Raw genomic sequence first — 12638 nt, 5'->3', positions numbered from 1 at the left:
TGTCCCTCTGAGGGTTCATGTAAAACTACTGGTGACTTTGTACACGCCTGTGTACATTTCCCATAGATTCTATGGGACTTGAACACTTGCTCCTGCCCTTCGTGTACACGGTCTGTGCCGTGTCCCCTCAGAGGGACACTGTGGGCCCCCGACCTCACTTTGAGAACCGACCATGGACCACTTGCTAAGCCCACAGTGTCCCTCTGAGGGTCCCCCGACCTCACTTTGAGGACCGACCATGGACCACTTGATAAGCCCACAGTGTCCCTCTGAGGGTCCCCGACCTCACTTTGAGAACCGACCATGGACCACTTGATAAGCCCACAGTGTCCCTCTGAGGGTTCATGTAAAACTACTGGTGACTTTGTACACGCCTGTGTACATTTCCCATAGATTCTATGGGACTTGAACACTTGCTCCTGCCCTTCGTGTACACGGTCTGTGCCGTGTCCCCTCAGAGGGACACTGTGGGCCCCCGACCTCACTTTGAGAACCGACCATGGACCACTTGCTAAGCCCACAGTGTCCCTCTGAGGGTCCCCCGACCTCACTTTGAGGACCGACCATGGACCACTTGATAAGCCCACAGTGTCCCTCTGAGGGTCCCCGACCTCACTTTGAGAACCGACCATGGACCACTTGATAAGCCCACAGTGTCCCTCTGAGGGTTCATGTAAAACTACTGGTGACTTTGTACACGCCTGTGTACATTTCCCATAGATTCTATGGGACTTGAACACTTGCTCCTGCCCTTCGTGTACACGGTCTGTGCCGTGTCCCCTCAGAGGGACACTGTGGGCCCCCCGACCTCACTTTGAGAACCGGCCATGGACCACTTGATAAGCCCACAGTGTCCCTCTGAGGGTTCATGTAAAACTTAAAACTATTGCCCGTGTACACAGTGGTTAATCGCATGTGCAAGGATCTACAGAGCTGGCTGGAGCAGCCTGGTGGAGTCTGGTGCAGTCCTGTCTACCCTGGTCTGGCCTATTCAAGCCAGATCTGGACAGTAATGGCCTGGTGGAGTCATCTAACTACCCCCTTTCCCCGGTCTATACTCCTACTCGGCAGGACTGGGCTGGACTTAGGTTTGCTGGACTCTGTTGGGCTCTGGGGGGCTCTATTGGGCTCTGGTGGGCTGTGCTGTTCTGTGCTGGGCTCTGTTGGGCTATACGAGGCAGTACAGTACTAAAGCCTAGACATGTTCATGTAAAACTATTGGCTGTGTACACAAAGTCATGTAAAACTATTGCCCGTATATACAGGGGTTAATTATTATAATTGAATTTAAGGACACAACTGTTCAAGTGTGGAGAGCTACAGAGCTGGCGAGAGCCTAGTGCAGTGTTCCAGACGGATCCAGCCTCATATACTCCCCTTATAAGTCAGTGGTTCAACTATGGGACCCCTAGAGGGGTCTCCATACTCCCCTTATAAGTCAGTGGTTCAACTATGGGACCCCTAGAGGGGTCTCCAAATGATCTTGGGTGGTCCCAAATGTTTAGCTTAATGTGAAACATTGTTTTTCCACTCAACAGTATACAGAGGCTATCTGCACATTTCTAAAGAGACAATTTAAGGACTTTTTAATACTTTTAAAATTATAAATTAAATATTAGGGGCAGAAATTGTGAAAATATCAGATCTACATGCTCACGCCGCCCTGCGCTGTGAGGTGTTGTGAGCATGTAGATCTGCTATTTTCACAAGGCCGTGTTTTACAAAATGTAACGCCTCAACTCTTTGTCCAAACAGTGAGGCATTGTGAGCTTGAAGATTAGCTATTTTCGCCATCTGTTGGAACCAAGTCAAATAAATGCAAGGCCTACAATTCTCTGTCTGTCTGTCTGTCTGTCTGTCTGTCTGTCTGTCTGTCTGTCTGTCTGTCTGTCTATCTATCTGGCAATATCCTCAGGGTGTCCAGTCAAAACACCACAAAACTGACATTCAAGGAGTAGTTCACCCCCAAAATGACTTATTTTTTCAATGTATTACTCACGCCATGGAGACTTGAGTTCAATAGAAAAAAAGTCACTTTGGGGGTGAACTACTCCTTTAATGAAATGTTTTTCTTCTCTTCACCCACACCAAATGATCACCACTCTGTTTTGTTACACACGTGTGGTTCTAAAGATGAAAGAAAAATGCAGGGCATTCACAATCCGGCTAATTAAACAACAAACAAATTGGAATTATCAGAAATATTAGTTAGTCGCACGCATACTGTACCAACAAAACACAGTAAGTCCAAATGGAAAACAAATACACTTGCACTGATCTGAAACATTCTCTCCCAGTGAACTTGACTGACCAGGGAACAAAGACAGACTGGTGCCACTCATCAAGCAGAAGCCACTGATCAAAAGAAGGCACTAATTGACCACACCTGGCTTGGTGTGTTGACAGCAAGGCTTATGCAGGCCAACCTACTCTGTCCCTGGCATGTGCGAGGTGCTTGTAGATCTGTGAGGTGCTTGTAGATCTGCTGTATTGGGTTTTTTAACTAGTTTGAAGTGTTGGTGCCATGCTGTGACAGCTTGAAGCAGGGATGGCTCCCCACAAACCCAATTGTGATGAAAAATATTTATGAAATAAATAAATGAAATTAGCAACAGGCACGATGAAAAGTACATTTAATTATTTCCCCCCTGTAGCCAAGGTATGGCAGCTGCCATAGCTTGCCATACCCAATTGACGCCCCTGCATGTTCACCTCCAGTAGGTTGGGAAAGTAGCCTGCCACCCTGTGGAAATAGGCTTGAACTGCAAGATAGGACCCTAAAACAAATAAAATGGAATAAAAAAGCATCCGTAAGACGGATGGGCGAACAAGTGGTGTCCATACGTAGATGGGGTCCCAGAGGACATGTAGAGCCCACCCCCTTATTTTTCACGCCCCCAGGGAACACACAGCGGGGTTTGGAAATTTGTCGTGTACACCAGCCCTAGGACCTCGGCTTCGTGGACCGATTTAACGATAGGGGTAATAATAATAATAATAATAATAATAATAATAATAATAATAGATACCTATTTACTCCCATGAGGGAAGTTCAGTCTTTTCAGCCCAACCCAGCTGATTCGCTGCCCACAAGGAGCGCGCGAGCAATTAGATGTTAAGATTCTTGCTCAGGGACAGTAGTGCTTTCGAGGTCGGACGTGACCGGACGCCGTGTGGCCAATATATTTCCCACATGCACGCACGCACACGGACGGCACGGAACAGTGCTGTGCATGCTAGAATGCGTCCCCATAGATTCGAGTGACGACGCGCCATATAGCCTATCTAATGAAATGGCTATATTTGCGTAACAAGTTTACCAGGTTTACCAGTGCATGGTCTGCAGCGCATCCCCCTATAGATTCCCAAGCCCAAGTACCCTATTCATATGGATACTTTAACACCCATCCAGCGGTGATTGCATGCATGTGTGTGTGTCCTCATACATACGTACATGGCTCCATTATGTGGTATGTAGGCTACGGTTTGAGATTCGTTCAAAGCTACAGCGCTGTAGCCTGTATTTTCTAATTGAATTAAATGAAACTAGAAGATAAAATATTAAGTAACAATGCACATGTAATTAAGACTAGAAAACATAGTTTTCCCACCATTAGATGTGCTGAGATCCGTTCTTTCTAAATAGCCTCTAGGCGCGTGCGCGTGTGTACGGTGCACGTGGCGTCAATAAATGACCGTCCGCCCTGAAAAGAAAATCCCAAAGCACCCCTGCTCAGGGACACTGATCAATATTGCTACCCTGACCTGGGATCGAACCTGGGACAACCAGGGGCTCTGGTTTTATCCAAAGCCACCAATCAAAAAAAATAAATGCAGCCTATATAATAATGTAACAACGCAACATGCACAGCATGGGCCAGCCTGTCACACACACACACACACACACACACACACACACACACACACACACACACACACACACACACACACACACACACACACACACACACACACACACACACACACACACACACACACACACACACACACACACACACACACACACACACACACACACACACACACACACACACACACACGCGCACCGAGTCAGACAGAACTTCTGAGCACAGCTGCTCGGCCCCACCCCTCTCACAAAGAGAAAGAGAGCGTGCCTGATGCGTGTTTGTGGAAGTGTGCGTCTCTCGCCTTGGACAGACTGTTCATCAATAGGCTACCTACATCATTTAAAATATACAGTTACAGTATAGCCTACTAACCTTGTATGTACCTGTCATCTTCAATTGACCAAACTAAAATCCATGTAAATTCCAATAGATTCGCGATGTAGCGATGTCACCCAAATAGTAGGTAAATTAAGTCAGTGTGTGTGTGTGCGTGCGTGCATGCGTGCGTGCATGCGTGCGTGCGTGCGTGCGTGTGTGTGTCTGTGTGTGTGTCTGTCTGTTTTCTGTTGAAAGTACTTCCCAATAGTCCCTCATGGAACTACTCCCCAAAATCAAAGGGACAATTTTATTTCAATTCTGAAATGATATTATTGCATTAAGGCTATACCTAGTATGTGCAATAATTGCAAAGTCAAAGTTCAGGGGCTCCGGCTGGCCGAGCTAAGAGGCATGGGGATGGGCTAAGCCCCCAATCTAGTAGAGACCTAGATCCGCCCCTGCTCGTCCTCTACCCTCCCAATGTTCTTTCTTTTGTGTACTTGACAAATTCCTCTTGATTATTATGCAACCTGGCTGCAGGTATGTGTGTGTGTGTGTGTGTGTGTGTGTGTGTGTGTGTGTGTGTGTGTGTGTGTGTGTGTGTGAGAGTGACGTGTGCGTGTGTATTCGGGCATGTGTGTGTAAGGAAAACCTGTCAGGCAACTATTATGACTTACAGGAGGAAACAATATGAATACAAGCTGTATTTGTTCAGGTGTTTTAAGATCTACACACAGTAGAGATGTTTCTCAAATCTTGCTTTTATGAAACCACATCCCTTTGCATTGGCTTGGCTCTTCAATGCTCAAGCAAAGCAAATAGCCTCGGCCTTAACTGTTACAGTAGCCTAGGGCCTAGAGTAGACTGTAGGTTCACACTCTAACATCCGTAGGATCAGACCCTTCTTCACCCAGGAGTCAGCCCAGCTCCTCATGCAAACATCAGTCATATCAAAACTCAACTACTGTAACTCTCTCCTCACTGGTCCCCCCCGCTATGTGCCCTTAAGCCTCTCCAACTGATCCAAAATGCTGCGGCACGATTGGTCTTCAACCAGACTCAATTCTCACATGTCTCCCTAACCCTACCCCCAACCCGTTGACTCAGATCAGCTAACACAGGGATGCTGACAGAACCCTCGCTTAAAAACCCCGGACAACGATCCACTCGTCCTACTAGACTCTTTGCCCTCCTGGCCCCCAAACTGTGGAATCAACTCCCTGTTGCACTTTAGAACGGCAGACTCACTCCCTAGCTTCCGCCGTCATCTGAAGACTCACCTCTTCAGACTCCACCGTAGCCCATAGCACTTATCGTAGCACTTGCCTACCCTCAATGACCAATGACCATTGTGTAATTTATAGCATAGATAGCATTTTTGGGTTATTTATAAAGTTTTTACTGAATAGGTGGTCTACCTATGTTTTTCTTAGATTACTATTTCTATGCATTTGATATATTGATGTTGATGTATATTGATGTATTACCTTGCTATTGTAAATCACTCTGGATTAAGAGCGTCTGCTAAATGCCTAAATTGTAAGTTGTATCCGCCTATACTGTGACTACTTGTAAGAAGTTCTGTTTGTGCGCACCATGTCAGGGAGTGGGATCAATGTGTGGGAATTCGTATAATGAATGTTGGGGGAAACAATTTAGCATTGTGGATCATGTGAGTGATCAAGCATAAATCAAACGTTCCTCTGTAAAAGGCACTTTTTGTTCTTCATATTTTCTCTTCTTATCAACATTTTCCTTTGTTTTTTGTTCCACTGTCTATGTCTCAAGGTATTTCAGGGGAAAATACGAAGTTTTCACTAGACTGTGAATGAATGAATGAATGAATGAATGATTTATTTTCGTGTCTGGCTGCCTTTCGCAGCCCATCCCTTACGGGATTATTCAGACACAATTACATAACATTTTCTTTTTCACGTACATTTTCTTTTTTCTCATACATTTTCGACTGTGTGTGTGTGTGTGTGCGTGTGTGTGGGGGGGGGGGGTTATTTATAAAATGTGTGTTAATGAAGGTCGAGCAGTTATTTGCAGGCATTTACATCTAATAACATTCAAATGTCAGGGACAGACAGAGCTGATATTGTCAGAGAGCGGGTGAATGTGTAAGAGAGAAAAAATAACACCATATATGGCAAAGATGTTGCCTAGCAACAGTTTCTGACTTTCATCTAATGTTTCCATGACATACACACACACGCATGCACGCTGAACTAATTCTGAGTACGAGATGACATCAGAGTGCACATGTATGTAATGTGTATCTGAATATGCATTGTGTGAGCAAGTATCTCTTCACGTCAGTGAGCATACTTGTGCGTAACTGGTTTTGGCTGTGATGTAAACATGTGCTCACACAGCTTACACAAATTCAATAACAACACACCCCCTTTGCTGTAGACCCGGAATGGCTACACACTTCTCCCAACCATGGATGGAAAAACTTAAGCATAATAGGATAACTAATCTCACTATCATTACCATGAGTTAAGAGTCGTTGCATTTCCTGACTAGAGCATTTACATTTTTCACTTTGGCTTTCCACTTCTGCTGATGAAAGTTACATCATCATAAGTTATAAAATGATCTGTGTGTGTTTACTTTGATAGTTGTCTTCAGCAGCCTGACAGGACTCACAGAAGGCAAAGACTATATTTTTGCCCCTGTCTGTGTCTATGTGGGGCATGCATACTGCCAGTAGGCTAAGAAGGAAGACATTCCACCCCAAAACAGCTTCTTCCATTTTACATTTGTGACCAAGTACAGTGCTTTAGGGCACAAGGGGGCGTTGGTCTTTTTTCTGCTTTTTGCAGATTATGAAAGTACAGAATGTAAGCTTTCAAATGATGTGATATTCATAGAAATCATAATCATAATAATTCATCAATCATAATGGCCAAAACATCTTGAAAGCGGCCATTGAAATCGCCGATTTTTGCAGTTTTTTTTTTTGTCTCTCTCTTTTCTTTTTTTTAACCAGTGGCTCTGCCCAACTAATTAGCATAACCAAAACTTAATTGTAGGCCTAATGCTCTACTTAACAACTGCATCATTAGCCATTTAACACACCCCCTTTGCTGTAGACCCGGAATGGCTACACACTTCTCCCAACCATGGATGGAAAAACTTAAGCATAATAGGATAACTAATCTCACTATCATTACCATGAGTTAAGAGTCGTTGCATTTCCTGACTAGAGCATTTACATTTTTCACTTTGGCTTTCCACTTCTGCTGATGAAAGTTACATCATCATAAGTTATAAAATGATCTGTGTGTGTTTACTTTGATAGTTGTCTTCAGCAGCCTGACAGGACTCACAGAAGGCAAAGACTATATTTTTGCCCCTGTCTGTGCCTATGTGGGGCATGCATACTGCCAGTAGGCTAAGAAGGAAGACATTCCACCCCAAAACAGCTTCTTCCATTTTACATTTGTGACCAAGTACAGTGCTTTAGGGCACAAGGGGGCGTTGGTCTTTTTTCTGCTTTTTGCAGATTATGAAAGTACAGAATGTAAGCTTTCAAATGATGTGATATTCATAGAAATCATAATCATAATAATTCATCAATCATAATGGCCAAAACATCTTGAAAGCGGCCATTGAAATCGCCGATTTTTGCAGTTTTTTTTTTGTCTCTCTCTTTTCTTTTTTTTAACCAGTGGCTCTGCCCAACTAATTAGCATAACCAAAACTTAATTGTAGGCCTAATGCTCTACTTAACAACTGCATCATTAGCCATTTGGTAGCTAAACTGTCTGAGTAATCTATTTTAAGTAGATTTAAGAAGATGTTTTATTTTCCATAGCCATAACCATCTATTTTCACAAGTTTATTTTCTGTAAAAAGTCAGTTGTGCTGAATGTGGGCCATGTCATATACTACAGATTCTACTGTAAGCAGAATCTGTAGTATGAAAGGATACCATTCTGTAAGCCCTCCCAGCTGTTCGCCTCGGGCGTCTATTTGGTAGAACTGCCTGGTATTCCTAAACGTAACCTAGGTAAAACGGTTAAAACCTACGTTTTCGAATAATTGTAAAAGTACAATATTTGGATCTGAGATTTAGTGGAGTAGAAGTAGAAGTATTGGAAATACTCAAGTAAAAAATAAAAAAAATAAAAATTGTACTTTACACCACTCTTCATGTCATATTAGCTATTTTATACAGAGTTTAGGTCCTAATCTGCAGTGGCTGGCTCGCATGGCTGACAACTCTAAAGTGTCTAACCCTCAACTTATTTCTCATCTTGTCCTCAGTAAATCAAATGCAAGTATACAAAAACCGCCCCACCGAGCGGTCAGCGTGGTGAGTGTGAGGTCGGCAGGAAAAAAATAGGGCGAACGGATTGGCTACCGTATGAGAGCAGCCTGATAATGTTCAAGATGGAAATCTAGAACAGATCCCTCAGTCAGAGAGTTGATCAAAAACCATTCAGACCGTCTGACAAAGATGCAGAGTGTAAAGGCGCAAATTAATAGAAGAATGGCTGTGGCTGCATATCTGCATATCAATGGTCCTGTGTGTGACCAGTACCCGTTACGCACTGTACTGGGTTACTTTTTAACCACTGCTAATAACGAGACAACGCAGGTTTTGAGAATGGGGTTTGTTGTCCAAGTGACAGCAAGAGACAAAAGATATACGGTTTCCTTACCAAATGGGAAGATAATTATGTATTTGTCTAGTTGAACAGAAAATGTATGTCTTGTCTCATCTAATTAATAAGCATACATATTTAAAATAAATAAGCCTATATTTAAAAGGTTATTTCAATCAATGCCCGCCCCAAGCCAATTATAGATAGATAGATACCTTTATTATCCCACAGGGGAAATTCAGTTGCCCAGAGGCAGATCAGCAGTTATAGGTTACATGTTACAAAGTAAGAAGAAAAAAAAAAGACTACTGTTGTGTACAGTCTAAAAAGCAAGGCACAATAAAAAGAAGAATATATACATAAAGTGACCAAGAAACATTCAATGCTCATAAGTGATATTATAGTTATAGCCAAACAGTATGGAATATTAAAAATCTGTAAGATATATGTTTAGTGTATGACTCCAGAGATAATATGTAGCAATTTGTGTGAGTTTTGGTATAAAGTGTCTTTTGAAGAAAATAAAGAATGGAGGAAAACCTTGTTAAGTGGAGATATGTGTGGCCTGTGTGTGGCAGTGGCTGGCCTACTGTATATGGGGAGTTGCTTCATGATCCAAGGAATGCAGGGAAAAGGGAATTTGGATTGTACAACCTAGGGTTCAAAGAGTTGTAATGTATAGGGGGTTGGCCTGGTATAGGTTGAATTGCAACATTTGGGATGGAGTGACTACCTTGGCTTACTGGCAGCATGCATGACACATTTTGCACTGATCAGTAGTTTGCGAGATCAGCTCTAGTCTGCACTGCACACACACAAACAGGGTTTAAAACATACAGTAATCTACAGTACATCACCAACATTCTGCCTGGCCAAGAAGTGCACTCCCAAAGCTCACGGCAGAGATAAAGACAATAAAATTTACAGTCGGGTCATAGTCATCAAGTTATTTTGGGGCCTATAAGTAGCGAAGAATGTGAGAATGTAGCTTATGTTTCATTCCAGTTTCTCCATTGTGCACTTTAGGATTCACAATTTCCCCAGGAAAATAACTTGTGATGCCCTGAGTCCATTTCCAGGGGACATCCTGTTTTTAAAAGCTGTTAGTTAGAGCAGATCAAAGGCCTCTGACATTTACAACTTCCACTTGGAAACTTAACATTTTGTTTCAGGACCAGAAAGCTGTCAAGAAAAGTTAAAGGATAATATAGGGCCTCTATATTATCCTTTAACTTTTCTTTCACAAGGGAAATCTGGGCCCTATATTATAGGCCCTAAATTGCCCTCATGATAGATGATGTTTTAATTAGAATCAGGTTACAACATTGCTCCCATAGTAGACAGTAGACACAGTACTGCAGCAGCCTGGTTTGATTCCAAATCATGAATGCTGTGTTGTAGTAGGATGGACATTTCTCTGTAGTTTTTTAAATAGCTATTAAAAGATTAAGAAGAAAAGTTGTACAACAAAAGAACAGCACGTATAAAGGAGTATATATACACGTGCTTCATTTCAACAAACACGATAGTAGGCTACTTGATGGAACCACTCCTTGAAAAACGACAATGACCCAAAAGATTATCAGAGAGATCTAGACTATGCACTTTGGCCCTGGCTTTGAATGCGAATTATTTATGTGGAGACAAGCTTTCTAGGGTGTGTAGGCTTATATATTTACACTCGGGCCTTATGATTCTTAATTTGTTGTAATCAAAAATCACACTGAGTGTCTAACATCAATTAAATTGCACAGCAAAATGCAAAATGTTACAGTTGTGAAAAGAATAAAAGTCTGGATTAAAAAAAACACACACACTCACCCCAGTCACATCGTCCGGGCTGCCCAGGGCCTGGCAACTGGCCGGGGAGATACTGGACTCGATGTCACTCACAGAAGTTAAGTCATCCTCGGATTCCTCAAACGATGAATGAGAGGACAGGCCCACAGAGGAAGAGTTTGAGAGTTTTCGGGGAGAACGCATCAGCGCAGGGGAGCCTCCACAACCACTGTCCGAGCAGGGCGACTCGTCATCGAGGTGGGGTTCCAAGCACGGTCCGCCGATACACAATCCAGTAGTCTGGGGGTCCGGTGTCCCCTGTGATCTACTGGGGCTAGTGTCTCTAGTTATGATAAGCTTAGGGATAGTGCCAGGGAAACGATGGCCTCTCTTGGTTACCTGAGTCTGACCTGAGTCCTTTCTCTTTACAGACGCCACGGGAAAACCTTCACAGCTTTGGTCAGTGACCGTTTGGGGTTCACATGGAAGAGCATTACAGTCCGATTTAGTCATGTCTGCCTCCGTATGATCGTTCTTTGTCTGCATGGAAAACGGTTCACCCGCACAAAATCTGAGTGATACCTCTTCGCCAGAAGTGCTCCGTCGGACTGGAACTAGAGAAATCTCAGGTAACGCGCTGACTTCAGCGACAACACTGCCCTGGATGTTTGCTTCCAATGGCTGCTCTTCCATGGCCGTCGCTGAGGGATCCGAGGCATGGTCTTCTCCGGCAGATTTGGGCTCCACACACAGCTGATCCACGCAGCCCGTCCTGCTGACTTCAAAGGGCCGTGTATCCAAACACGACGCATCGGACAGTTTCGCAGCGTGGCCGTCTACGTTCCCATAATTAAGACCATTCGGGTCTCCCAAAACCGCACACGTTAATCGGTCCCCTTCGACTTCCAAACCCCCCCGATCGCCCGGCGACGTTCCCTGCCCGTGATCTTGGCGTGTTTCCGAATCGGCAGATACAGAAGCTACTTCAGCCAGACTGCTGTCTTGAGGTTGCACTCCTACCTGCGGTAATTTACATTTGATCGAATTCCTGTTTAACCGGTCATCCCGTTGTTTGTTCTTAAATCCTCGGATACGAAGCCGTTTGGCTGTCGCGCCTGGTTTCCATTTGGTTTTGCCTGGAGTAGTGGTGTGTGACGTTGACGACGTCTGTCCCATTGCGCATGCCGTAGTACTGCACAAGAAGACACACCCTCAGCTATATGGAGCAATTTAAGACCACCCGACTTTATGATGAAACACTTCCATCCAAGTGATATTCGCTATATTAGTCATGTGTTCCAATGTTATTACAAGATTGTGACATTATAACTTCCTGCATCATGTCCTCTTCATGTTGCCTATGTTTATTCCATTCCTGAGAGAACAAAAGAAACCGACATTAATTACCATCATCAGCAGAATAAATAAACTGTGTGACTTGAAAACAATCCAAAAACTAACAAAACAAAATAACCTTATTGAAATGTAATACTTGTAAAACAAATGGCATAATGCTGCCCTCCTGTGTTTGGAGACCACACTTTAAAAAACAAAAATGATGGCATTTTCATAAGTAGCCCATCATTATAATAAACTCCAGGTATATAATAGTGGCAAGCAACAAATAAAATAAATAAAATACAAACATATACAAACAATACAAACAAAACTTAAATACAGACACAGCACATTATTACAGGACTAATCTTAAAACACTCCAATCCTTTATTGTTTATCCCTTCACTTTAATAGGAGTTGTTTCCACACAGCCATTGCAACTGCCTCACTGACATGTTGTGTGCTAAAAAGCTATCTATGTCTTGACCTGTATTCTACTAATTCTATGGCTGTGAAAACAAAAATCCCTCTGGCACACACAACAATGTAATATTAAAACATGCACACAGTCTGTTGGAGTAACAGTAAAAGTGTGCATTGATGAAGAGAGAGAATGGCCGAAAGTCCAGTTAGGTAGAAATGGACTAAGAAGAGTTGCAATATACAACCGATTGAAGAGTAATAAGACAAAATGTAGGCTGGTATAGTGATTTAT

The 12638-nt window shown here is 43.2% G+C and overlaps 1 protein-coding gene across 1 annotated transcript in view; it reads right to left on the bottom strand.

The window, feature by feature from the left end:
* Window positions 1-11672, bottom strand: part of LOC308289890 (inositol-trisphosphate 3-kinase C-like) — a 29890-nt gene extending 18218 nt beyond the window's left edge. The window contains exon 1 of the mRNA XM_080731658.1: window positions 10628-11672. Coding sequence (XP_080587784.1) covers window positions 10628-11278 — 651 coding nt within the window. The 5' untranslated portion in view covers window positions 11279-11672. The remainder of the gene's footprint in view (window positions 1-10627) is intronic.
* Between the last annotated feature and the right edge of the window lie 966 nt (window positions 11673-12638).

This window comes from Nannobrachium achirus (assembly GCF_963921795.1).
Source record: "Nannobrachium achirus genome assembly, chromosome: 8".
Lineage (NCBI taxonomy): Eukaryota > Metazoa > Chordata > Actinopteri > Myctophiformes > Myctophidae > Nannobrachium > Nannobrachium achirus.
The sequence above is the reverse complement of the archived record's forward strand: the minus strand, read 5'-3'. Positions and strand labels throughout refer to the sequence as shown.